This window comes from Sus scrofa, chromosome 15 (genome assembly GCF_000003025.6).
Source record: "Sus scrofa isolate TJ Tabasco breed Duroc chromosome 15, Sscrofa11.1, whole genome shotgun sequence".
Lineage (NCBI taxonomy): Eukaryota > Metazoa > Chordata > Mammalia > Artiodactyla > Suidae > Sus > Sus scrofa.
The window spans coordinates 789,666-815,004 of NC_010457.5; the positions used below are offsets into that span (position 1 = coordinate 789,666).

At 35.8% G+C, this 25,339-nt stretch overlaps 1 protein-coding gene across 4 annotated transcripts in view; it reads right to left on the minus strand.

The window, feature by feature from the left end:
• Positions 1-25,339, minus strand: part of RIF1 (replication timing regulatory factor 1) — a 62,519-nt gene that overhangs the window by 20,148 nt on the left and 17,032 nt on the right. For 2 of the 4 annotated variants that reach the window (XM_021076097.1, XM_013990617.2), the window contains exons 11-25: positions 22,817-22,934; positions 21,677-21,838; positions 21,358-21,468; positions 20,666-20,728; positions 20,328-20,428; positions 18,608-18,670; positions 15,266-15,336; positions 14,972-15,152; positions 13,825-13,932; positions 13,322-13,471; positions 8,805-8,904; positions 3,725-3,989; positions 1,696-1,738; positions 961-1,163; positions 323-422 (exon numbers count right to left, since the gene is read on the minus strand). In XM_021076097.1, the coding sequence (XP_020931756.1) occupies positions 323-422; positions 961-1,163; positions 1,696-1,738; positions 3,725-3,989; positions 8,805-8,904; positions 13,322-13,471; positions 13,825-13,932; positions 14,972-15,152; positions 15,266-15,336; positions 18,608-18,670; positions 20,328-20,428; positions 20,666-20,728; positions 21,358-21,468; positions 21,677-21,838; positions 22,817-22,934 (1,839 nt within the window). Of the gene's footprint in view, positions 1-322; positions 423-960; positions 1,164-1,695; positions 1,739-3,724; positions 3,990-8,804; positions 8,905-13,321; positions 13,472-13,824; positions 13,933-14,971; positions 15,153-15,265; positions 15,337-18,583; positions 18,671-20,327; positions 20,429-20,665; positions 20,729-21,357; positions 21,469-21,676; positions 21,839-22,816; positions 22,935-25,339 lie in introns of all 4 variants that reach the window. The other 2 variants (XM_003359718.5, XM_003359717.5) reach the window with 1 other exon arrangement.

The following is a 25,339-nucleotide window of genomic DNA, read 5'->3' on the forward strand; positions in this document are numbered from 1 at the left end:
ACGAGGTTTTATGGGATTCCACGTCACTGTGGCTGTGGGCAGGGTGGCAGCCACATCTCCTGTTTTGAACCCTAGCCTGGGACCAAAAGAAAAAACATTAGTAATAATCTATGGTGAAATTTACTGCCCTTAAATTCATAAAAGTCTTCTATGTCAGTAAACTAACTATGTGGAAACCTCCTGCGTTACGGGGCACTTCTGTTCAGGTTTAGTTTATTCAATGAAATGTTAAAACTACACTGAAACCCTTTAAATAAATGAACTACTCAAATATCATTCAAAAGTAACAGAACAAAACCTAACAAAAAACTACCCAACTTACTGTATCTGAATATGGTCCACTGGATTCTTCCATAATTTCAACATTTTCCAATCCAGGCAATAGAAGCAGAGATTTCTGTTTGGCTTGCCTTAGTACTGGTCTTCAAAAAAGTACATAAATACCTTGAGTCAGATAGTACTGGTGAGTACTGATGACACGTTAATAAGAATAATTATAAGTGGCAAAATACATTCAGCTTAAAGACTCTTTTACTCTATATATAAACCTGGAAGAAATTATAGACAATATTTGAATTTTTGCTAAACTTCCCAGTTTCTGAATTTTACTCTTTAAAAATTCTCAAATTTTCCAAATTTTAATCACAGAAAATTTTGAGCAAAAGTGGACTGTTACATTAAGTATATATCACCCAGATTTAACAGCCATCAATTTCCTGCCCTTTATATTTCTTCTGTTAAGGATAATTTGAAATTGCCTTTCATGTTCCTAAAACTAAGATTACTCCAAGGACCAAAGCATAGGGTCAAATAATTGTTAATAATTACATGTACTGTAAATAATATTTCAACTAAGAAATCCTCTGCAATGAGTCCTCATAGAGAAAATTTATGTTAAAATCAAAATGTCAATTTATAAAAATGAGAACGGAATAATTTACAAAAGCTTTGTTAACATACTTTAACTCCTCAGGATAAATCAACATTGCGACTTTAGCAAATGTGGCATTCCAGAACTGAGCACTTTGTTTTCTAATCTGTTTATTCTTGTGTGAAAATATTACACATAACAATGGCGAGATCTGTTCAAGAAGTTCACTGTCATAAGTTCCAGTGTAGCTGATGTGTAGGCAAGCAATAATTTCTCCTAGTAGCTTTTCTAACTAGGAAAAAGAAAAAGTTCATTAGGGTAACATTTGGAAATGTTACTTTTCAAACAAAAAATAAAACAAAGCATATTAAATTAAACAACTCACAGAACATTCATTTTTTTATTTCAATTTTTTAAATTCAAATTTTTTTTTAAAAGCTCCCATCACTTTCAATTACATAACCCTCTTTATAAGCTGGCAAGAATTTATTGATATTATAACCTGAATTCAACATATTCTCCATTAACAGGAAAAAAAAATCCACATTTTCACATAATTAAAAGAGATTAACAGTTGCCTACAAAAGTTTTGCCCACAAACCTTGGAACCAACTATCCTCATATATAAAGGGATGAGACAGGAATAGATGAGTTGTATGAATTTAAAGAAACTATCCTTCAATTATACCCATGTATTGTTAAGAATCCATTAAAATTAAAGTATAATAATCCTTCAATAAAAATTTTATTTAAGGAAGACAAGTATTTAAACCCTAACATTTTTCATCATCAAAGTACGTTTTATGTACAATGTCTATTTTTACCTTGGTGTTCATACAAGTATACACTTTAGGGACTTCATCAAACCTGGAAAAAAAATACAGAGTACCAGTTATATTTCAGACCGTTAAACCTAGAAATAATGTAATGCAGCAACCCCCCAAATGAGACAGGAACAGCGACTGCCTGATTTATTGACTGATTTTGTCTTTTTAGGGTCGCACTGTGGTTCCTGGGCTAGGGGTTGAATTGGAGCTGTAGCTGCTGGCCCATACCACAGCCACAGCCACACCAGATCTGAGCTGTGTCTGCGAATGACACCACAGCTCACGGCAACACAAGATCCTTAACCCACTGAGCGAGGCCAGGGATCGAACCTGCGTCTTCATGGATACTAGTCAGATTTGTTTCCGCCGAGCCACGACATGAACTCCTTTCTTTCTTTCTTTCATTCTTTCTTTTGTTATGTACAGTGATATAAAGAGGTGTCCCAAGACTTAAAAAATGTAAAGCTACAAACAATAAGCATTAAAGAGACCTGTCTTTAAATTAGGAGTTAGAGAGAAACATCTGGAATAGACCTCAAACTTGAAGTCTTAGTACTAGTCACTTGTTTCTGTTTTTTAAAAAGTATGATATTATTTTTGATGAGGTTTAAGGACTAAAAAAGATTTGCGAAAACTTGATGAATTTGGGGTTCTATTTTGTACTTTATAAAATCTGTTCCTAAAGCTTTCTCTGTGAATTTATAAGACAGACTGTATTATGACTGAACCACACAAGCTAGACATAAAGAACACTGATGAGGAGTTCCCACTGTGGCTCAGTAGAAATAAACTTGAGTAGTATCCATGAGGGTGCAGGTTCCATCCCTGGCCTTGCTTAGTGAGTTGGGGATCCAGCATTGTCATGAGCCATGCTGTAGGTCGAAATCCCAAGCTGGATCATGGCTCTGATCCCAAGCTGCTGGAACTGTGGCATAAGCAGGCAGCTGCACCGCAGATTTGTACCCTAGCCCGGGAACTTCCGTATGTTGCAGGTTCAATCCTAAAAACAACAAAAAATTGACGAATCCTTCCAAAGTGCTTTTTAAAAGTATGTTACATGGGGAGTTCTCATTGTGGCTCAGCAGAAATCAATCTGACTAGTATCCATGAGGAGGCAGATTCAATTTCTGGCTTCACTCAGTGGGTTAAGGACCCAGCATTGCTGTGAGCTGTGATGTAGGTTGCTCAGATCTGGCGTTACTGTGGCTGTGGTGTAGGCCAGCGGCTACAGCTCTGATTGGACCCCTAGCCTGGGAACCTCCATATGCTGCAGGGATACAGCCCTTTAAAAAAAAAAAAAACCTCATATGCTACATGGGATTTTTTTTTCCCAGGGTTTTTTTTTAAGGCATTGCTTGCTTTGATTCAAATGTAAAAGGTAATGCAAATTAATACAAACATTGGGAGGGTAATTCAGAAATTTCAATGTGCATACTCTTTGAACGAACAAAATTTTAGGGCCTTGTTCTGCAGGAATAGTGGCAAATGTGAACAATGATTTATGTACACATATGTTTAACTGTACATTGCTAGTTATGAGGTTATTGTTAGTTATGGAGGAAAGGCCAGAAAACATTTATGTTCACCAAAAGGAAGGTGGGTAAAATTTCAGGGAACCCTATGCAGGCATGAAAAACAATGAGATGCTTAGGTACGTGATGCAAGATGCATAAAATATATTAATTGCATACCATAATATTTAACTGCAAAGTAGTATGTCAAGGCATGTATCATACCAATAGGTATTCTTTTCGTATTTGTATTAACATTTCTGAAAAGATACGCACTAAATTGAAGAGGGTTGGATTAAGCATACAAAATAAAGGGACTTCCAACTTCTATGTATTACTCATATATCAATGGTACTATCTTTTAAATGAAAGTATAGTTTCCTATATTACCCTTTCAACTAAACTTTAAGGATTAAACATCTGCAACAACAAAGTTGATACAAAAACAGTAAGAGTTTGCTACCTAAATTTAGTTATATATGTTTAATTCAAAGCTATTAAGCCAAAATACTTACTTTGAGTTTTCATAAAATAACACCAGTGGTTTTGTTAAAGTTGCAAATATTTTTCGGATCATAGAAGGCAAAGAAATATGTCCAAGTACATTGGAAAGAATGCTGATGATTGAGTTGCCGATAATGAGGAGAGTATCACAATGTACTTCCTTGAGGCTCAGAGTGTGGAAAGAGTAGATCACTCTTACAATAAGTTTAAATAAAGAAGCCAATTTTCCCAGGGGCTCCTTCTTCTTTTTGGACCAATCTGAAGGTCTCTGTGGCGCTAAGATAAAAATGAATTTATTAAAAACTCAAGAGCTTTGAAAAGTGTTACTGTCCATCTTTATAATTTATATTTCTCAGTTACAAGATATATATGTCTAATACATGTGTTACTATAGAGTAGTACTCATAAATCTTAAAATGAAATATCCTTAGTGGATAAACATCACTATAACATTACTTCTAAAACAGAATCAGAGAAAAAGGGAAACTGTTCGCCAGATCTAGAATAAGAATTCCAGAAAAATGAGCCTATTTTCTCTAAGGAATTTTTGTTTTTGTTTTTTTTGTCTCTTTACCACTTCTTGGGCCGCTCCCGCGGCATATGGAGGTTCCCAGGCTAGGGGTCGAATCGGAGCTGTAGCCACCGGCCTACGCCAGAGCCACAGCAACACGGGATCCGAGCCGTGTCTGCAACCTACACCACAGCTCACAGCAACGCCGGATCCTTAACCCACTGAGCAAGGCCAGAGATCAAACCCGCAACCTCATGGTTCCTAGTCAAGATTCGTTAACCACTGAGCCACGACGGGAACTCCTAAGGAATTTTTAAATGCATTAAAAAAAAGTTTATTCCCTTTTCACGGCCACACCTGCAGCACGTGGAAGTTCACGGCCCAGGGGTTAAACTGGAGCCACAGCTGCAGGCCTACACCACAGCCATAGCAACACCAGATCTAAGCCACATCTGCAACCTACACCACACACTGTGGCAACACCAGATCCATAACCCACTGAGCAAGGCCAGGGATCAAACCCACATCCTCACAGACAACATGTCAGGTTCTTAACCTGCTGAGCCACGGGAACTCCATAATGCATTAAAATGTTTAATAGTCTCAGAATTTCAACAATTTGTAAAAAAGTACTAATTATATAAGACATGCTCCAATACTAAAATTTTAAAATCCACTTTAAAAATAATTTCCCTTAGAAATTATTGCTTCCTGGCTCATCTATAGTACATTAAGCCTTAAAAATTAACACTGAACAAGTCAGAGAGATCCAAATCCTCTGAGAGAATATAGGAAAAAAAGACTAGAACTAAAGAAAAAGATGTATTTTTCCAACTTAGACTTCATCTCTCTCCAGGGGAAAACCCATCATATCTTGTCAAGAAAATTGTATTTTCTTGACCCACTTCCTAGAATAATAACAATTAAAAACGAAAAATAAACCAATGGGACATAGTTATACTTAAAAGTTTTTGCACAGTAAAGGAAACCATCAAAAAAAAAAAAAATCCACAGAATAGGAGAAAATCTTTACAAGAGATTAATCTCCGAAATAAACATCTCTTGGAGTTCTGTATCAAAAAAAAAAAAAAAAAAAAAAATCAAAACATGGGCAGAAGACTTAAACAGACATTTCTCCAAAGAAGACTTACAGATGGCCAAAACAGATGAAAAGATGCTCAACATCACTCATTATTAGAGAAACGCAAATCAAGCCTACAAGGAGGTATCACCTCACACTAGTGAGAATGGCCATCATCAGAAAGTCTACAAACTAAATGCTGAAGAGGGTGTGGAAAGAGAACCATTCTACACTTTGGTGGGAACTTAAATGGGTAAACCACTATGGAGGACAGTATGGAAGTTTCTTAAAAAAACTAAATAGAGGAGTTCCCATCGTGGCTTAGTGGTTAACGAACCTGACTAGCATCCATGAGGATGTGGGTTCAATCCCTGACCTTGCTCCGTGGGTTGAAGATCTGGCGTTGCCGTGAGTTGTGCTGTAGATCACAGATGCGGCTCAGATCTGGTGTTGCTGGGGCTGTGGCATACGCTGGCAGCTGTAGCTCCCATTCAACCCCTAGCCTGGGAACTTCCATATGCCTCGGGTGAGGCCCCAAAAAACAAAAGAAAAAACAAAAAAACAAAAAACTAAATAAAGAACTATGATCCAGCAATCCCACTCCTGGGTATATGTCCAGAGAAAACCACAATTTGAAATAATACATGTACCCCAATGTTCACTGCAACACTATTTACAATAGCCAAGACATGGAAGCAACCTGAATGTCCATCAACAGAGAAATGGATAAAGAAGCTGTGGTACATATATACAATGGAATATTATTCAGCCATAAAAAAGAATGAAATAATGCCATTTGCAGCAAGGATGAACCTAGAGATTATCATACTGAGTAAAGTAAGTCACAGAAAGATAAATATCATATGGTATGACTTACATGTGGAATCTAATAAAAAATAATACAAAAGAACTTAATTAAAAAACAGAAACAAACACAGATTTCAAAACCAATCTTATAGCTAATATAAGTGAAAACTGTTGGGAGGAAGGAAGGGTTAGACCATGAATAACATATACACACTACTGTATAGAACAGATCATTAACAAGAACCTACTGTATAGCACAGAAAAATCTACTCAATAGTCAGTAATAACCTATATGGAAAAAAAGAATGGATATATCTGTATGCACGACATAAACTCTGCCAAAGACCTGAAACTAATACAACATTATAAATCAAACAAACTCCAATAAAAAAGCTCTCAAAAAATAATGGAAACATATGAAAAGGACACAGAGGTCAACCTGAAAGTGAAATTATAATATTAATAAGTTATAAGCTATTGAATAATAGAAATCAACGCACACAAAAACAAAACAAATAGGGGACCAAAGAAACTATACCTTCCTTACATTAGGATTCACCTGCATCTGGAAGTGACTGGTGCTTTAACTCAAGGCTAACAGGATTTTTACAGTCTCAAAGTATTTGACACAAGACATTAATTTATTGTAAGTATCTACTAATTTACTTTACAGTGGACAATCTGGCAGACACCATCTTTATCAAACAGTAAATGTTATATCACCAGTAATGGAACAAATTGACTTGTAGTCTGTTGACACATACACTGAAAAATCTACTGCGTTACTTCTATATTCCATGAAGAAATGAAATCTGAATCTAATCTTGAGGAAATATTGACAAACCTGGATTGAGACCCTCAAAAAAAAAAAAAGGACTCTGCCTGTAATCTTTATTTTTAAATGTCATGAAAGACAAGACTTTGGAAAATGTTCCAGATCAAAGACTTGTCTACAACATACTCTGAAATGGTTCCAAGAGAAAAAAGTATAAAATGCATAAATGGGAGTGGGGGTTAAAAATGATTGACAAATGCAATCAAACTGTTAACTGAGGAATATGAGCAAAGGAAGTTTCCTGTTTGTGTGCGATTTTCCAATGTTTCTCTGAAACAAATTATTACAAAATAAAAGTTACCAAAAAACTCTGAAAATGATCCTGATGCATATTTATGAATACTATTAACAATTTTCTTTCAACTATTTCTAAGTTTTGTTTCTTCTCCTCAACTTCTGCTGGCTGATTTTAGAAATCTCCCCTAGTTTCCATAAATTTAAACAGCAGGAACACCTCTTCCAAGACAAGGACTGAAGAATTTAAGTTATTTCTAAATATGGGTTTACAGATCATGGATAAAATGGATCCTCTATTATTTCTAGTTTTTCACAATAAAACAGGTAAAGTTATGCCAACATAAGGCTCATTGTCTTGGCCTTATCAAACCTCAGTGGTTCAGAAAATCTGGTATCACTTGTTACATAATTTTTATAGTTAAGATATTTAGAGATAACTTTATTTTTCTGAGACAGGTAACCAGATTAAGTCTTGCTCAGCCTGAGAGAAGACTGAGATAATAAAAATTCAAGGACATTTTTATGATTTATCACTGTGGCATTAGGATGCTCTGACCTTTAATTTTCTTTAGGCATTTAACATGTTTCTCTATATTACTACTTAGTAAAAACATAAACACCAAAAAAGCCACAATCCTCCCTCAAAAAAAGGCTCTAAAAACATTTTATGTTCTAGAAATCTTTACGCTAATTCATCAAAGACAGTCTTACTAAAGGAAAATTATGTTCCTAATCTTCAAACAACATTTTTCATTATTGGAAGCTTCTCTCTTACTGTATGAGCATATATAATCACTGGTAGAAATATATAGTTTTAAAGAATCAATTAGTATATTAAAATAGCTCAGCACTTATTACTACATAACATAGAATTAACCAAGATATATAGTTTTAAAAATCAGACAACTTGTCACAATTTCAATTGTCCAATTTTAAGTAAAATGGTTAAAAACTGAGTTAAACGTTTAGAATCATTTTAAATTTCTTGTAAAATCATAACCAGTTAACCATTGCAGTGATCTTTTATTCATTTTTTAAAAAAAACTTTTAAATTTTATTTATTTTTATTTTTCCATTATAGTTGGTTTACTGTGTCAAATTTCTACTGTACAGCAAAGTAACCCAGTCTCACACACACATTCTTTTTCTCACATTATCCTCCATCATGTTCTATCAGAAGTGACTAGATATAGTTCCCCATGCTATACAGCAAGATTTTCAATTTAATGTCAACTCAATGATTATTTCAATCTAGGCTACCAAATAAGATCATGTGAACAAATGTCAAAGATAACCCCTTGTACAGATGCAAGAAGTAAAATTATTTGTAATAGGCAATCTCTAAATGGGACAATATTTATATTTCTGCCTTACAAAAAGGAAGTAAAACTGTGTGTGTGTGTGTGTGTGTGTGTGAGAGAGAGAGAGAGAGAGAGAGAGAAACACATAAAGAAGCAACGACAGCAAGCATGTGAGCTCCTAGCATAATAACTGACATGGTTATATAACATCAAAAGCAGACAAAATAAGGTGGGAAAAGTATCAGGATTTGCCCTGACCACAGTTCAGATGGCCGTGTTTACGAAATATTGGGTGAATAAGTAAAGATAAAATACTTACATTTGATTTTGGGCTGATATTTAATATTATACGGTGAAAAGTCGATGCAATCAACCATAACAGTAACAATATGAATGATCCTATCCAAGAACAACAAATTCTAGGAAAAAATAGTTACGTATTACATTAGAACCTTTCAACTACTGGCATAGTCTATAAAAATTGTAAGCAAATACAGGGCTCCCATATATAACACGTAACAACACACATCACAATTTACATCATTTAGTACATTAAGTATATGGCTATGAATATCTCCCAGTTATCTGCTATGTGTCAAGTGCTATGCCTTGCTATGCCTTTTGTTTCTCAGTACTCACGGAAAACAATTCCGCTTTAAAATGCCCAAAAAGCTCAGCATATGAACAAATAAATTGAGAATGAAAGTGCTACGTGCATAATCAGATTCTTTATCAAATTCAAAATTACAAAAGTGTTCACCAAACCCAAAACAATAAATGGAAAAGTTGCTAAGCTCCCTCATACCCTTTCCTCTTCTCTCCTCAAATCCACTGAAATAAAAATAAATCCTGGATAAAAAGAAAAAAAAAAAAAAAAAATCATAAAAAGTATCAAAGCTTTTTCTGGAAAATTTGTTTAAAGTCAGGGGCAGAGACTGAAAACTGAACAAAGGAATCCCCAGCACAGTGAATCAAAGAACACCTCAAAAAAGCTTTCCTAGAAGAAACTGAGTAACAGAAGACAATGTGAAGGTTTTGAAAAAAATCCAAATGGGTAATTCAAAGACTACTGTAAGGAGAGTTCCCTGGGAGACTAGAGGTTAGGACTTGGTGCTTTCATCACTGCAGCCTGGGTTCAATCCCTGGTCTGGGAGCTGAGAGCACACATCAAGCTGCTGCACACTGTGGCCAAAAGAAATTTTTTAAAGATCTATATACAAGACAGTTGCTCTTCCTTTATTCTCCATTAACCTTCACTTGTCAGATTAAGTGGACTAATTCACACCTCTGCCACCAAATACAAACTCCTCCAGTGGGAATTAAGGGCCAGGAAGATGGAGGTAACCTATAAAAACCAAGTGGAATGTTCAGTCCAGATGATAAACAACACACTTGTTAAAGTTCCAGGTGCTTGCTTCTTGCTCACAATTATAAGGCAAAGCTTGCCTGAAACTATAACTTGCCGTCAAAGCCAGAAAAACAGTGGTTCCCTTCTGCGTTAGGAAACACACTCCAGCTACCAACATTGTTCAATATTAACCTTTGTTGACAAAGAAATTGTGCTGAATACCATCAGAACTAATCCACAAAGAAAGAGCTAACAACAGAAACAGAAGAAAACTAATACCTCAAAGGTAAGAGGAAATCATATCTACTTAAAAACATTAAATGCAAAAATAAAACTATTACAAAACACCTTAGCATTTAAACAGAAAAGGAATAGACATAGAAATATCAAGATCTCAGGAAACAGTATCAAAAATAAAGCAAAACACAAACAGAAAGAAAAGGGACACAGAAGACACCTGAAGATCTAAAAACCAGCTAAAACAATACTCAAAAAGATCAAGGAGACCACCAAAGCAAGGCACTTTTCCTGAGATAAAGGCATAGCTCTTGAGACTGAAAATGTGTATAAAATGCTTAAACGAATATTTTAAAAATACCTCAAGACAGGAGTTCCCGTCGTGGCTCAGTGGTTAAGGAATGTGACTAGGAACCATGACGTTGCGGGTTCGATCCCTGGCCTTGCTCAGTGGGTTAAGGATCCAGTGTTGCCGTGAGCTGTGGTGTAGGTTGGCAGCCATAGCTCCGATTAGACCCCTAGCCTGGGAACCTCCATATGCTGCAGGAGCGGCCCCAGAAATGGCAAAAAGACAAAAAACATACAAACAAACAAAACCTCAAGACATACCCTGGTGAAATGTCTAAATTTCAAAGAGCAAAACTAAACTTTACAAACTAAAAAAAAATGTTGGAGTTCCCATTGTGGTGCATTGGAAACAAACACAACTAGTATCCACGAGAATGCCGGTTTGATCTCTGGCCTTGCTCAGTGGGAAAGTATACGGCATTGCCATGAGCTGTGGTATAGGTGGCAGATGGGGCCTGGATCCTATGCGGCTGTGGCTGTGACCAGCAGCTGCAGCTCCAGTTTGATTCCTAGCCTGGGAACTCATATATGCTTTATGTGTGGCTCTAAAAAGCAAAAAAAAAAAAAAAAAAGTTAATAAGGAAGAAGAAAAAAACTAGCACCAAACAATGCACCTGCAACAGTGACAGTAATAAAAAAAAATAGTAGCTTTAGATGCATGTTTTGTAGAAAAAAAAAATTTACCATGGAAACTAGAACAAATGAACATCTTTACTTCAAAATTTTGATAAAAATTTTCTAGAACCTAAAATTTAACCAGTTAGTTGATTAAATATGTGACAAGGAGATATCAGTGATAACGTACACCTCCACAATACAAAATCAGGACACTAAAGAACTCCAATGAAGACACATGGAAAGATCCTTAACCTTAAAACACTTATCTGCAATGTTTTAAAAGAATTTTACTATAACCAAGAATATCTCAAGGACACAAGACTGGTTTAATACACAGAAATGCACATTAGCAACAGCTTTTATATATCCCAGCAGCAGCCAAGTAAGCAAGGGGCATAAAAACTGAAAAATAGCTTTAAAACTTCCCAAAGCAAGGAAGCTTGGTTAAGTTTAGAACTAAACAAATATTTCTAAATGGAAAAAACTCAGTTATAAAGATGTAAATTAATTAAGAATTCTAAACTAACCTATGAATTCAACATAACCAAAAAATGCCAAGCAAAATCTCAATAGGTATTTTATAAAACTTGACAGATTCTAAATTTCTTCCAAAAGACAATAGAGATATAAGCCTACCCAAGACAGTATTTTAAAAGTGAAAACTAAGGATCAAGTTTCTCCTTAACAATAATAAAAGGATTCAACAAATTCACTGTCCATGTGCCAGATAAAAGCCAAGGATATATAGTAACAGGACAGAACAGGAGTTCCTGTAGTGGCTCAGAGGTTAATGAACCTAACTAGCATTCATGAGGATGCGGGTTCAATCCCTGGCCTCACTCAGTGTGTTAAGGATCTGGCATTGCCATGAGCTGTGATATAGGTTGCAGATGTGGCACAGATCCCAAGTTGCTGTGGCTCTGGCATGGGTCGGCGGCTATAGCTCCCATTAGACTCCTAGCCTGGGAAACTCCATATGCCACAAGTACGGCCCCTAAAAAGACGACAACAACAACAACAACAACAACAACAAAACAAGGAGATTCCCATTGTGGTGCAGTGGAAATGAATTTGACCAGGAACCATGAGGTTGTGGGTTCAATCCCTGGCCTCGCTCAGTGGTTTAAGGATCCAGCATTGCCGTGAGCTGTGGTGCAGGCTGCAGACTCAGCTTGGATCTGGCGTTGCTGTGGCTCTGGCATAGGCTGGCGGCTACAGCTCCGATTAGACCCCTAGCCTGGGAATCTCCATAAGCCACAGGTACAGCCCTCAAAAAGACAAAGGACAAAAAAAACAAAAGAAAACAAACAAACAAAAAAACCAAGACTGGAGTTTGGGTGAAAAAATATAATGAAGTATACAAATGATTTTGAAATACATGCCAAAAAAGAAATAACAAGGTGCTTAGTATAGAAGGAAGCACAAGCCCTATGGGCAGTCCTAAGCTTCAGATTTCTATACCAAATTTGACAAAAAGCTACATTAAGTGTTACAAGAAGAATGACAAGATGTGATTCACATTTTTAAAGTCTGACAAATACTGCAGTGTCAATGTATGGTAATCAGAATTACGGCAATATTTTTAAACATTATATTAATATTAAAATAATACAGCAAATATTAGAAATGCATTTTCAAAATCTGAAAAGATGAATTTCTAGCCCTTGATAAAAACTCTACTCTTCTCAGCAGGGATAACCACTATCAAGAGCTAGAAACCTTATCTTTTCCAATGAAGAAAAAAACAAACAAACATGCTTCAGAGTATTAAATACAATAAATTTCAACTGGCAAGAAGAGAACACTGCACAGAAGAATACTGAACAAAGTATATACTGAGTTATCTGTAACTTATGGATAAATACAAAGAAAGAGGTCTATTTCAGAATGATAAATACCAAACTATTGACAGTAGTTGCTCTTTCTATAGAGTAAGGGAAAGGAGTAAATTAGGGACCTACACTTTTAAATCTGCAAACTTTCAAAGGATGACTTTAAAGATCTAGTAGATATGATAAAGCAAGGTCTTGTACTGTTAAGCTAGAATGGCACAGGATCAAGAAGGTAAACAAGAGAGTAGTAAAAACATATCACTGTTAATGGTCCTGACATAAATCTTAAAAGCCCAAAGACACAAAACTATTTCGCAAAGCTGTTACTTGTTTTATATTAACTTCATTACTTATAAACTAAAAGCATTAGTAAATGATAGTTGATAAATGTTCTCTATTTACTTGAAAAGAATCCTTTAAATGCGAAAAAGGTCAGTATCAGGATAAACTCACTGAAAGGCCTTCATCTTCCAAACTGGACATTATCTTAGAAGAAAGTTCCTCACAGCACAAATTCTCTTCTGCAGTTGCCACCAAAGCTGCACAGCGAGCAAATGCTCTATATAATTCTGACCAAGTTTTAAGTAAGGTCTTCATGGTGGCCTAATAACAAAAAAGAAATTTAGACAATGTCTATCTATTCGTCAAACACCTACTAAAGTACATCTTTAACATCTTAAAAACATGGTAACATTTAGTGTCCAAAAGAGACTAGCATAGGGTAATGAGTTTGCCCACCCCCATGAGCTCTAATTAAAGAACTGTAATGCCACAACACTAGTAATTATCAAATATCGAGAGGAACTAACTTTTCTCTTCCTTTACCACTTTGTTTTGCCCCTTAGTAAATATCCTAAGGAAATCTTGTTCTAAGAAAAATTAATGTAGGACTTCATTAAAACAGATGACAGTATTTTCAGAAAAATACAAATTTCTCAAGCAAAAATTTTCCTTACCACTGGAATTTTTTGTGCTGAAAAAATATGGTTTATTGGTAAGGTCAATGCACCATAGATGGCACTAAAATTATGTTCTAAGGCATCACCTTGATTCACTTCATTGGTCTGAAACAAGACAAATAATGAAGTTAGACAAATTACCATCTACTTTGAGCCCAAGTGTTAACATCCTACTGGTGAGTAGAACTGTGTCCCTAATATGCTGAGATGTGCAACAGATGGTCAACTTCTAACCTTTGCAACCTTTGGAAATAGGGTCTTTGCAGATGTAATCATGTAAAAATGAAGCCATGTCAGTTTAGTGTAGGCCCTGATCCAATAACTGGCATCCTTAAAAGAAAGTGGGAAGTTGGATAGACAGAGAAGATACTTGGAAGAATGCCATGTGAAGATGGACTCTGAAACTAATGTGATATAGCCACAAGCTAATCAAGAACTGCCAGAAGCTAAGCGATGTATGTAACACACTCTCCTTCACAGATCCAGAAGAAACCAATCCTGCCAACACCTTTATTTTGAAATTCTGGCCTCAAGAGCTAGAAAAGAATAAATTCCTGTTGTTTTAAGCCACCAGTTCATGGTAATTTATAGCAACACTGGAAACAATGTACTGTGTTCTAAGTCCTAAAAAAGAATCCCAGAGGTGACTCCAAAATCTTCCACTATACCCAGACGGTAATCACCAATGTGACTTGACCATAGGAATATACAGTCTAGTCAAGATGCCATATTATTTTCCATAGTGCAAATACTGAAAGAATCCAGGATATAAACAGGAGAATTTGTATATATTAAATGTGAGCCTTGCGGCTTTCTAATCACTACTGGAGAAAACACAGTTTAGTCCCTACTAAGTTATACTTTCTTGAACAGTAAGAGAAATCAACTAATCTAAAAAGTAGACGAATTCCCTGGTGGCCTCAACTCCAGTGCTGTCACTGCTGTGGCAGGGGTTTGATCCTTGATTTGGGAACTTCAGTGTGCTGCAGCCGTAGCCAAAAAAAAGTAAAAAGTTAACCAATCCACAGAAAAAATACTTAATACTTTCCATTCAAATACAAACTTTTACTCACATACCTTTGTGCTTTAATGGGGGGGGAATATTACTTAAATTGGGGGGAAATCTGTAGCTGACATATCATACCTGATTAATCAATTCGGTTAATGGGGTGACTATAATACTCCACATTCTCCAAAGATGCTCCTTGTTTTCCAACTGCTTTGCATTTTGGTTAATAACATTTAAGACGGAGTCGCTGAAAGCTAGTGGTGAAGTTGGACCAGAAAGAACACAACCTACAAGAGTTTCCAGGCTGAGAAAAAACCTGTAGAGAAAGTTTGAATTATGCGTTAATCGTTCTTCTGTGTAATGGTTCATTACATCCATCAGCTAACAAACTTTCCAAGATAAACAACATAAAGAATAGTTTAAAATTACCTTTCATCTTCTACACCACATTCCAGATTATTATTGAAAATTAACTGAATTAAGAACAAAGCAGGAGTTCCCTGAAGAAAGATGAGAGACTGCAGTGAATCTTCCTGTTCTATTTGTTTTCTACAACTAATTACGTAAAATAGGAAATTTTTAGGTTAGAGAAATTTAACTTTTGATACTACTTAGGATATAACAAAAATGATAGTAAACATATTTCCACAAACTACATGTAAAAATTAAGCTCTTCATATTTTAATCCTGTTGCATCTATATATAAGCAATAGAAGAATAGTGAGAGATTCCAGATATAAAAGAAATTAACTTAAAATTTGGTGGAATAATACCTACATCCTGCAGATATTACTTATATTTCACCATAATTAAGCCAACACTACTAAGCTTCCAAAATTTATAACAACACTAACCAGCACTATTATATAAAAGCAAAATTATATAAACAGCAAAAACTTCCCCTCCTTGAACCCTTTGTTTAATCCAGGGATATAGTTCCATTAATAGTGCAATATTTAATTCTTTGCATTAATCTACCACAGGCCTATCTCCTTGTGCTTTACAGATACTGACTGTATTTTTCACATACTGAAGATCTGTGGCAATCTTTTGCCAAACAAATCTGTTGGCACTACTCTTCTAACAGTATACGTTAACTTCATGTGTCATATTTGTCACAGTTCTCACAATTTTTCAAACTTATTGTGTTCTGACTGCTCTATCAACTAGCCATTCCCCTGTCTCTCTTTCCCCTGGCCTCCCCATTCCTTAAGACCCAACAATACTGAAATTAGACTATTAGACTACTTAATAATAAACCCTACCAAAGCCTCTAAATGTTTAAGTGTAAGGAAAAGTTGCACATCTCTCAATCAAAAGCTAGAAATGATTGAGCTTAATAGGGAAGGTACATCAAGTCAAAAAAGGCCAAAAGCTAGGCTTCTTGCACCAAAGAGTTAGCAAAGTCATGAATGCAAAGGAAAAGTTATTAAAAGGATATTATAAGTGCTACTTCAGTGAACACAAGAACAACAGAAAAAGCAAAACAGCCTTACTGCTGACATGGAGAAAGTTTTAGTGGTCTGGATGGAAGATTAAACCAGCAACGAATCCCCTCAAGCCAAAGCCTAATGCACAGCAGAGTGCTCTTTTCAAGTCTATGAAGCTGAGAGGTGAGGAGGCTGCAGATGTCTGAAGCTAACTTAGGCTAATTCATAAAATTTAAGGAAAAAAGCCTTCCCCATAACACTGAAGTAGAAGGTGAAGCAGCAAGTGCTAATGTAGAAGATGCAGTAAGTTATCCTGAAAATCCAGCTAATTAATTAATGATGGTAGTTATCCTAAACAAGAGATTTTCCCATCTGTTCATGAAACAGCCTTATACTGACCTACATCAGCCATCTAGGACCTACAAAGCTAGAGAGGTAAAGTCAACATCTGCTTCAAAGCTTGAAATGACAGGCTGCCTTTTATTACAGGCTAATGTAGCTGTTGACTTTGAAGCCAATGCTCATTTACTCTTCTGAAAATCCTAGGGCCGTTAAGAATTATGCCATTCCACTCTGCCTGTGTTCTATAAATGGAACAAACCCTGGATGACAGCCCCTCTGATACCAACATGGTTACTGACTAATTTCAAGCCACTGTTGAGACCTACTGTTCAGAGAAAAAAAAAATTCCTTTCAAAACTTTATTCCTCATTGACAATGCACCTGGACACCCAGGAGCTCTGATGAAAATGTACAATGAGATTAAGGTTCTTTTCAGGCCTGCTACCACAAAATCTATTATGTAGCCCATAGATCAAGGAGTAATTTTAACTTTCAAGTCTTTCTAGGAAATAATACATCCTGGGGCGTTCCTGCTGTGGCACAGCAGGTTAAGGATCAGGCATTGTCACTGCAGTGACTCAGGTTTGATCCCTGGCCTGAGATCTTCTGCATGCTGTAGATGGGACCCTCCCAAAAACACCAAATACATTTTGTAAGGTTATAGCTGCCACAAAGAGTAATTCCTCTGATGGATCTGAGTAGAACAAATTGACAAGTTTACAGAAAGGATTTATCACCCTAGATGCCATGAAGAACATTCATGATTCATGGGTCAAGGTCAAAGTATCAACAAAAACACAGAGTTTGGAAGAAGTTGATTCCAACTCTCCTGAATGATTTAGAGGGGTTCAAGACTTCAGTGGAGGAAATAACTACAGATATGGTAGAAACAGCAAAAACTAAAATCAGAAGTGGAACCTCAAGATGTGACTAAATTGCTTCAGTCTTACAAAACTTTCAACAAATGTGGATTTGCTTCTCCTGGTTGAGCAAAGAAAGTGGTTTCTTAAAATGGAATCCACTGAAGTTACTTTGAAGCTGAAATGATAAAAGGACTTAGAATATTGCATAAACTTAGTGGATAAAACAGAGTTTCAAAGGATTAACTCCAGGTTTGAAAGTTCTACTGTGGGTAAAATGCTACAGAACAGCATTACATGTTACAGAGAGATTGTGAAAAGAAGAATTAATCTTGGTAAACTTCACTGTTGCCTTATTTTAAATAACTGCCACAGCCACCCCAACCTTCAGCAATCACCACCATGATCAAGAGAACAGCCATCAACATGGAGGCAAGACTTTCCAGCAATGAAGATTATGACTCAGTAAAGGTCAGATGATAGGTAGTAGGTTTTTAGCAGTAAGTACTTTAAAATTTTTGTTTGTTTTTAGGGCCACACCCATGGCATATGGAGGTTCCCAGACTAGAAGTCAAATCAGAGCTGCAGCTGCTGTCCTAAGCCACAGCCACAGAAACGCCAGATCAGAGCTGCACCTGTGACCTATTCCACAGCTCACAGCAACACCGGATCCTTAACCCACTGAGCAAGGCTAGAGATCAAAACCACATCCTCATGGATACTAGTAGGGTTCATTACTGCTGAGCCACGACGGGACCTCCAAGTACTTTTAAATTATGTAAATTTTTTAAAGAGATAATCTATTTATTCACACTTAATAGACTATAGTATATTGTAAACATAACTTTTATATGCACTGGGGAACCAAAAATTTCATGTGACTTGCTTTAGTGTGCTCTTATTCACCTTGCAATAGTCTGGAACCAAACCTGCAGTGTTTCTGAGGAATGACTGTATTTTGTCTATCATTTTTTCCCTTTAACATAACCAACATATTCAAATTCGGTTCCCTTGGAACTTGGCAATTTGTTAAGTTGTGCTACTTAAAAAAAAGAAAATCTATGGATCTTTTAATTAGCTAATTTAAATTACATCATTACATTTAAGATACTTGCATTAAGAATATCCATATTAGCAACCTGATATGCTGGAGAACCTAATACTTTCTGAGGAAGTCCTTTAATTGTAATTTCCATGAGGACCTAAGAAAGATAAAAAGGTTTTACTGTACATTAGCCATATAAGTTATACCTTACTTAGTAAAAATCTAATACTGTTAATTATATTTTTGCTCATTCATAAATATAAATACATTCTCATTAATTTAAAAAGAAATATAAAATATAAAATGACAAAGTCCTTTCTTATATCCAAGGGTACAATGCTATCAGTTTGGAGTTTATCTTCCAAATATTTAACTTCACACAGAACTTCCTCTCCTGGCTATCATAAATCTATTCTTTTACACTAGTTAATACAAGAGTTGATGGTATTATATTGTGAGATACTCTGGAACTGACATTCTTCATCTGTGTTATAGTTTTCACATCAGTCTATACAGACCAATTTTTAACTAATACACGAATGTATAGTTAATTCAAACTGTAATAAATTATGTACTTGCTAGTGCCAGAAGTAATATTTCAAAGGACTGCTAACTAGAAGATACCTCTCAAATATGACAGCCCACAAAACTGCCATTCAAAAATATTACTATATTGGTATTAACCTGAACTATATAACCTAAGTGACACAACAAAACTAACTGTTAGTGAAAATATGCTTTCACATATTCTCATTTGAAGCAAATACTAATGGTAATAATAATTAGTATTTGTTGACTCATTTATTTTGTTTCCTTGTAGTGCTTGGCATTTATTAACTTAATTACAAACTACTACTGCTTATCTTCTTAAGAGAGGCAAGAGCGTAGATAAAGTACTCAAGTTCACTCAGTTAACGGCTGGACTGAGGTTCAACGCAGTCTGGACCTTAGCTCCTTGCTAGTAACTATGCTCACTGCCACGGAGATATCTTTGTCACAGCATATAAAGGAAACATAATTTATACAAGGGTATGGTTAGTTCCATCGGCAGCTTACTTGGGGAGACTCGCTACTACAAAAGTATATCCAATTCACTTTTTCCTTCCCTACTATGTATATGCATATACATACTTGTGTGTGTATATACACGCATATATTTACACTTTTTTTTTTTTTTTTTGCTTTTTTAGGGCCACACCCGCAGTATATGGAAGCTCCCTGACTAGGGGTCGAATTGGAGCTGCAGCTGCCAGCCTACACCACAGCCACAGCAGCGTGGGATCCAAGCATCCACGACCTACACCACAGATCATGGCATCGCTGGATCTCCAACCCACTGAGAGAGGCCAGGGATCCAAACCTGCATCCTCATGGATACTAGTCAGATTCATTTCCACTGTACCACAATAGGAACTCCCTGTAAAATGTATTTTAAAAACAAAAGCTCTGAAAGATTACCATATTTTTCTGTTTTTAATGTACAAACCAACAATCAGTGGACCTCAGGATTCCTGTCATTAGTGTTCACTTGAGTTTCTTCAATTCAGGTTTCATGCCCTATATCCCATTTTCTCTGTATAATCTATTCTTATCACACTGGAAGACTTACAGTTGTCATTGCTGTCATTTACTTTATTAAGAAGGTTTAAAATGACTCTAAAGTCAAAGGAATAGCATTTATTACAGGGCAAAATTGCTGATAAATACCTGATATAAAATGCCTTCCCAAATCCTGATCTGTGCCAGTATCCTCAATATAAAACTCAATTTCAAAAGATGGTTTTAAAATTCCAGCATATATATATTACACTTACCAGCATTTTTGATACAGGAAATACTTCTGACTTCACTATACTTTCTAGACATTTTAATAAGAGGGTCAAAACTTCAGAACCGGGCCTCTCTTTTCTGTTACCTATCAAAAAGCAAAAGGAAGGGTGTTGTTCTAAATATTTAAGATTTTTAGGGATAACAATATATACTTAGAGAGCTATTTAAAAAGCGGTTTTAATTAAATCAACAAAGTATTTCGCTTAAAAGCAAAGTCTGAAATATATGATACTTCAAAATTTGATTTTAAAATAAATTTTACATCTGAAAACCAAAGAATTCGTGAGTGCTACGAAAATCTTTTGATCATTATAGTGCTTACCTGATTCAACAACTGACTTCACCAAGCTAATTAGCTCTTTCCAAATAGCACCAATAACTGCATCTGTCAAACAAAATGTAATTCAGAACTAAGCAAAAAGGCTACAAAGGCTTTTTACTACAAAGGCTCTCCCTTTCATCTTTATAACTACAGAAATAAATTGAACAATTTAAAATATAATTCTGCTTGTAACAGCCAACTTGTAACCCAGTTATATACCTAATCTTCTCATTTTTGTCTAAAGAAAGGTTTTTTCAAAAGGACTATAACCTACTAAGGGTAATTCTTATTTTCCATCATCTGTATTGAATACCTCTCATTTCTGAGGCAAGGAAAAACAATGAAAGATACAAGATACCTGAAGACCACTAGAATTTTTCAGCCAGTTAATATTTGATAAGACCATAAAACATATGATTTTATATGTAGGTGTGGCATCAACTATGACTCCCAGATTTGAATCATAGCTCCATCATTTACTATGTAATTTTACACACGTTATTTACTTCTCTGTACAACACAATCCCTCATCTGCAAAATGGGCTAACACAAAGGTTGCTGTGAGAATTAATAAATTATACGTAAACTGTTGCAGCATAATCAGGACAAAGGTGGCACTATATAAATATTATTTCCTTTTTCTTTTAAACACAGGTTTAACTAGAAAAAAAAAATCTTCTTTCAATATTTACCAGAAGCATCTTTCCCAACTGCAACAAAACTATCATGAACAGCGGTGATAAGTGTATTAGCATGTTTGGAAAAAAAAGAAGAGCTGCTGATTAATGGATGTTCAAGTGGCTCTGAAAGAGAAAAAAAAGACAATTGTGCAAAACCAAACTGTAAGAAATAAATTTCTAAATATAAAACTGATGTTTTCTATTAAAAATGTTTCATTTTATTTCGCATATAGTTATAGAACATTTTGGCGGAGAAAATATCTCTTCTCTCCAATACACATTGTTCTGAACTTTCTGAATAACTGAAATTATGTTTAAAACAAATAAATACCTAAGCTCAGTATAAGTTTGTTTTGCTTAGCAAAACTCAAGGCTTCTGGACCTAATAAAAAATGAAGCAACATTTCAAGTCCCAAAAGTTGAATAGAGGGGATCGTTGCCATTCCACCAAAATTCGAACTCAAATTCATCCGAGGAGTTACAGGAGAAGCACCTTTAAAAAAATCAAACAAAAAAGATAAGTCATGTAAGGTTCAGTTACGTAAATGGATATACTTTATTTCAATGAAATATACTTTTAAAAGTAAATAATTTGTCTTTCAAATAAAATTTGAAGAGTTTTTGTTTAAAGCACACAATAGGAGTTCTCTTGTGGCACATCAGGTTAAGGATCCAGTCTTGTCACTGCAGCAGCTCAGGATGCTGCAGGGTGAGGGTTCTATTCCTGGCCTGGGAACTTCCATATGCCACAGGTGCAGCTAAAAAATACACCCCCTCCCAACACAGTTCCTAATTACTAATCTTACTAGGTTAAGAACAAATATTAGTGCCACACACCATTTAAATGAAGATAATTCTCAGGCATTAATCCATAACTTAAAATTTTCCTAAAAGTTAAATATAAAAATCTGACTCAGAATGGTTAACATAAAATAGTAATAGCAATCTTCTTTCATCAATATACGTATTACATATACCACATTTCTTACATCAGTTAAGATTTTTTTGGGGGGGTCGAAACAGCTACAGCTACCAGCCACAGCTCACAACAACACCGGATCCTTAACCCCCTGAGAGGGCCCAGGGATTGAAACCGCATCTCATCCTCATGGACACCAGTCAGGTTCGTCACTGCTGAGTTGCAATGGGAACTCAAAAGATGTTATTCTTAATAACAGCTCTAAGATTCTAATTCTGAAAAAAAGGTAAGGGCCTATAATGCACTTCACTTAATACAGTAGAAAAAGGTTGACCTTTCCTACTATGACAACCTCAGTTACAACAGTAAACACTAACAATACAGAAAATAATCAAAACAATTTTGTGATAAGGGCGTCAAAATTAGAACTACCTCCTGCTTCATTTTATGTAAATAACACCGAACAAAGACTCCATTCAAAGCCTTTAAAAAAAAAAAACCCAAATGGGTAAGCCTTTAAAAAAAAAAAACCCAAATGGGTCTACCACTTACCTTTGTGTACAGGAGTCATAGGATTTAAACCTGGAGAAGTAGCTACACGAGATGAACTGCCTTGAGGTGAAGCATTAGAATCGATGCTTATTGTGCTTTGAATCAGAGGCACACAAACCTATTGGGGTTAAAAAAGAGAAGGGAAGAAACTCTATCTGTAAACTACATGACTGTCATACTTTTTATTGGTTTTTTTGATGCAAAGGCTAAAAGTAAAGAAGTAAAGTTTGGAAAAGTGAAATTTTTATTAGAACTATATTTGACCTAAATATGTACTATCTATAAATTTCAACTCTAAATTTGCTTTTGCAAATAGCTCTGCATGAGTTTTAATGCTATTGGTAGGCTATTTCAAGCTTTTTAAAAAACATCTTAAGTTAGCTCATTTCTAAGATCATTTTAACACCTGTCAAATCCAGCCAATGAGTAGTTATGTCAATGAATGGGTGGAACAATCAGATAAGATTAGTCTACTAAGACCTTACAATGGTAGAATTTGGAAAAATTATGATCCCAATTACCTTATAATCAGTGTCCAATTTTAATTAGTTCTTGCTCTATCAAGTTTAAAAACTTACTGAACAATCAAAATTTTAAAAGAACCTGTTAAAAAATTCAAGTATATTTTTAAGTCCCCCTTTTCCAAGAACACACTCAGTGCTATGAAGTTATTTATGCAGACTAGAAGACTACAGATCCAAAAGTAAATGTACTCCAAATTCCAAGATAAGCAATAAAGAAATGAAAAAGAGTTTCTGTTATGACTCAGCAGGTTAAGGACCTAATAAATGTCAACTGTGAGGATGTGAGTTCAATCCCTAGCCTCACAAAGTGGGTTAAGGATCTGGGGTAGCCGTGAGCTGTGACAGCTCAGATCTGGTGTTGCCGTGGCTGTGGCAAAGGCCCCAGCTGCAGCTCTGATTTGACCCCTGGCCTGGAAAGTTTGAAATGCCACAGGTGCAACTACAGAAAGAAAAAAGAAATGAAAAGGATAAAAGGACTGATAAACAAATCAGCAAAGTAGCAGGATATAAGATTAACATACAGAAATTTGCTGCACTTCTCTACACTAACAATGAAACACCAAAATGGGAAAGTAAAAAAAAACAAAACTCTTTTAAAATCACATCAAAAAATTGTAATACTTCAGAATTAACCTGACCAAAGAAGTGAAGGACTTACATCTGAGAACCATAAAACAAATAATCAACTGAAGATGATTCAATGAAATGGAAATATATCCCATCTTCTTAAATTGGAAGAATTGATATTGTTATAACAGTCATTCTACCCAAAGCAATCTACAGATTTAATATGATGCCTATCAAATTACACATGACATTTTACATAGAACTAGAAAAAAAAATTCCAAAATTTATATGGAACAACAAAAGACCTGAACTGCCAAAGCAGTAGGGAGGAATTAGAACAAAGCTGGAGGCATAACCTTCCTACTAGACTTCAGACAATTACAAACCAACAGTAATCAGAACAGTGTGGTATGGCACAAAAACAGACACACAGATCATTGGAAGAGGATAGATAGCCCAGAAACATACACACACTTCGGGCCAATTAATCTTTGACAAAGAAGGCAAGAATATGCAATGGAGAAAAGACAGTCTCTTTAGCAAGTGGTGTTGGCAAAGTTGGACAGCAGCATGTAAATTATCAAGTTAGAAAACCCCCCACACACTATACACAAATGGCTTAAAGACAAACATAAAACATGACACCATAAAACTTCTCGAAGAGATCACAGGCAAAACATTCAGACATCAATTGTGCCAATATTTTCTTAGGTCAGTCTCCCAAAGCAACAGAAATAAAAGCAAAAATAAACAAATGGGACTTAATGAAACTTAAAAGCTTTTGCAAAGCAAACCATAAAAACGAAATGACAGGAGTTCCCGTCGTGGCGCAGTGGTTAACGAACCCGACGAGGAACCATGAGGTTGCGGGTTTGGTCCCTGCCCTTGCTCAGTGGGTTAAGGATCCGGTGTTGCCGTGAGCCGTGGTGTAGGTCGCAGACGCGGCTTGGATCCTGCGTTGCTGTGGCTCTGGCGTAGGCCGGTGGCTACAGCTCCGATTCGACCCCTAGCCTGGGAACCTCCATATGCCGCGGGAGCGGCCCAAGAAATAGCAAAAAGACAAAAACAAACAAACAAACAAAAAAAACCGAAATGACAATATATAATATGGACTGGAAGAAAATATTTGCATTGTGATCGACAAGGGCTTAATTTCTAAAACACACAAACAGAACTCAGTAACAAACAAACAACCCGAATGAAAAATGGACAGATGACCTAAACAGGCATTTCTCCAAAGACAACACACAGACACCCAACAAGCATGTGAAAAGATGTTCAACGTCACTAATTATCAGAAAATTGAAAATCAAAACCACAATGAGACATCACCTCATGCTAGTTGGAACGGTCATCAAAATAAATGCCAGAGATGGTGTGGAGAAAAGGGAACTCTCCTACACTGTCGGTGGAAATCTAAGTTGGTGAAGCC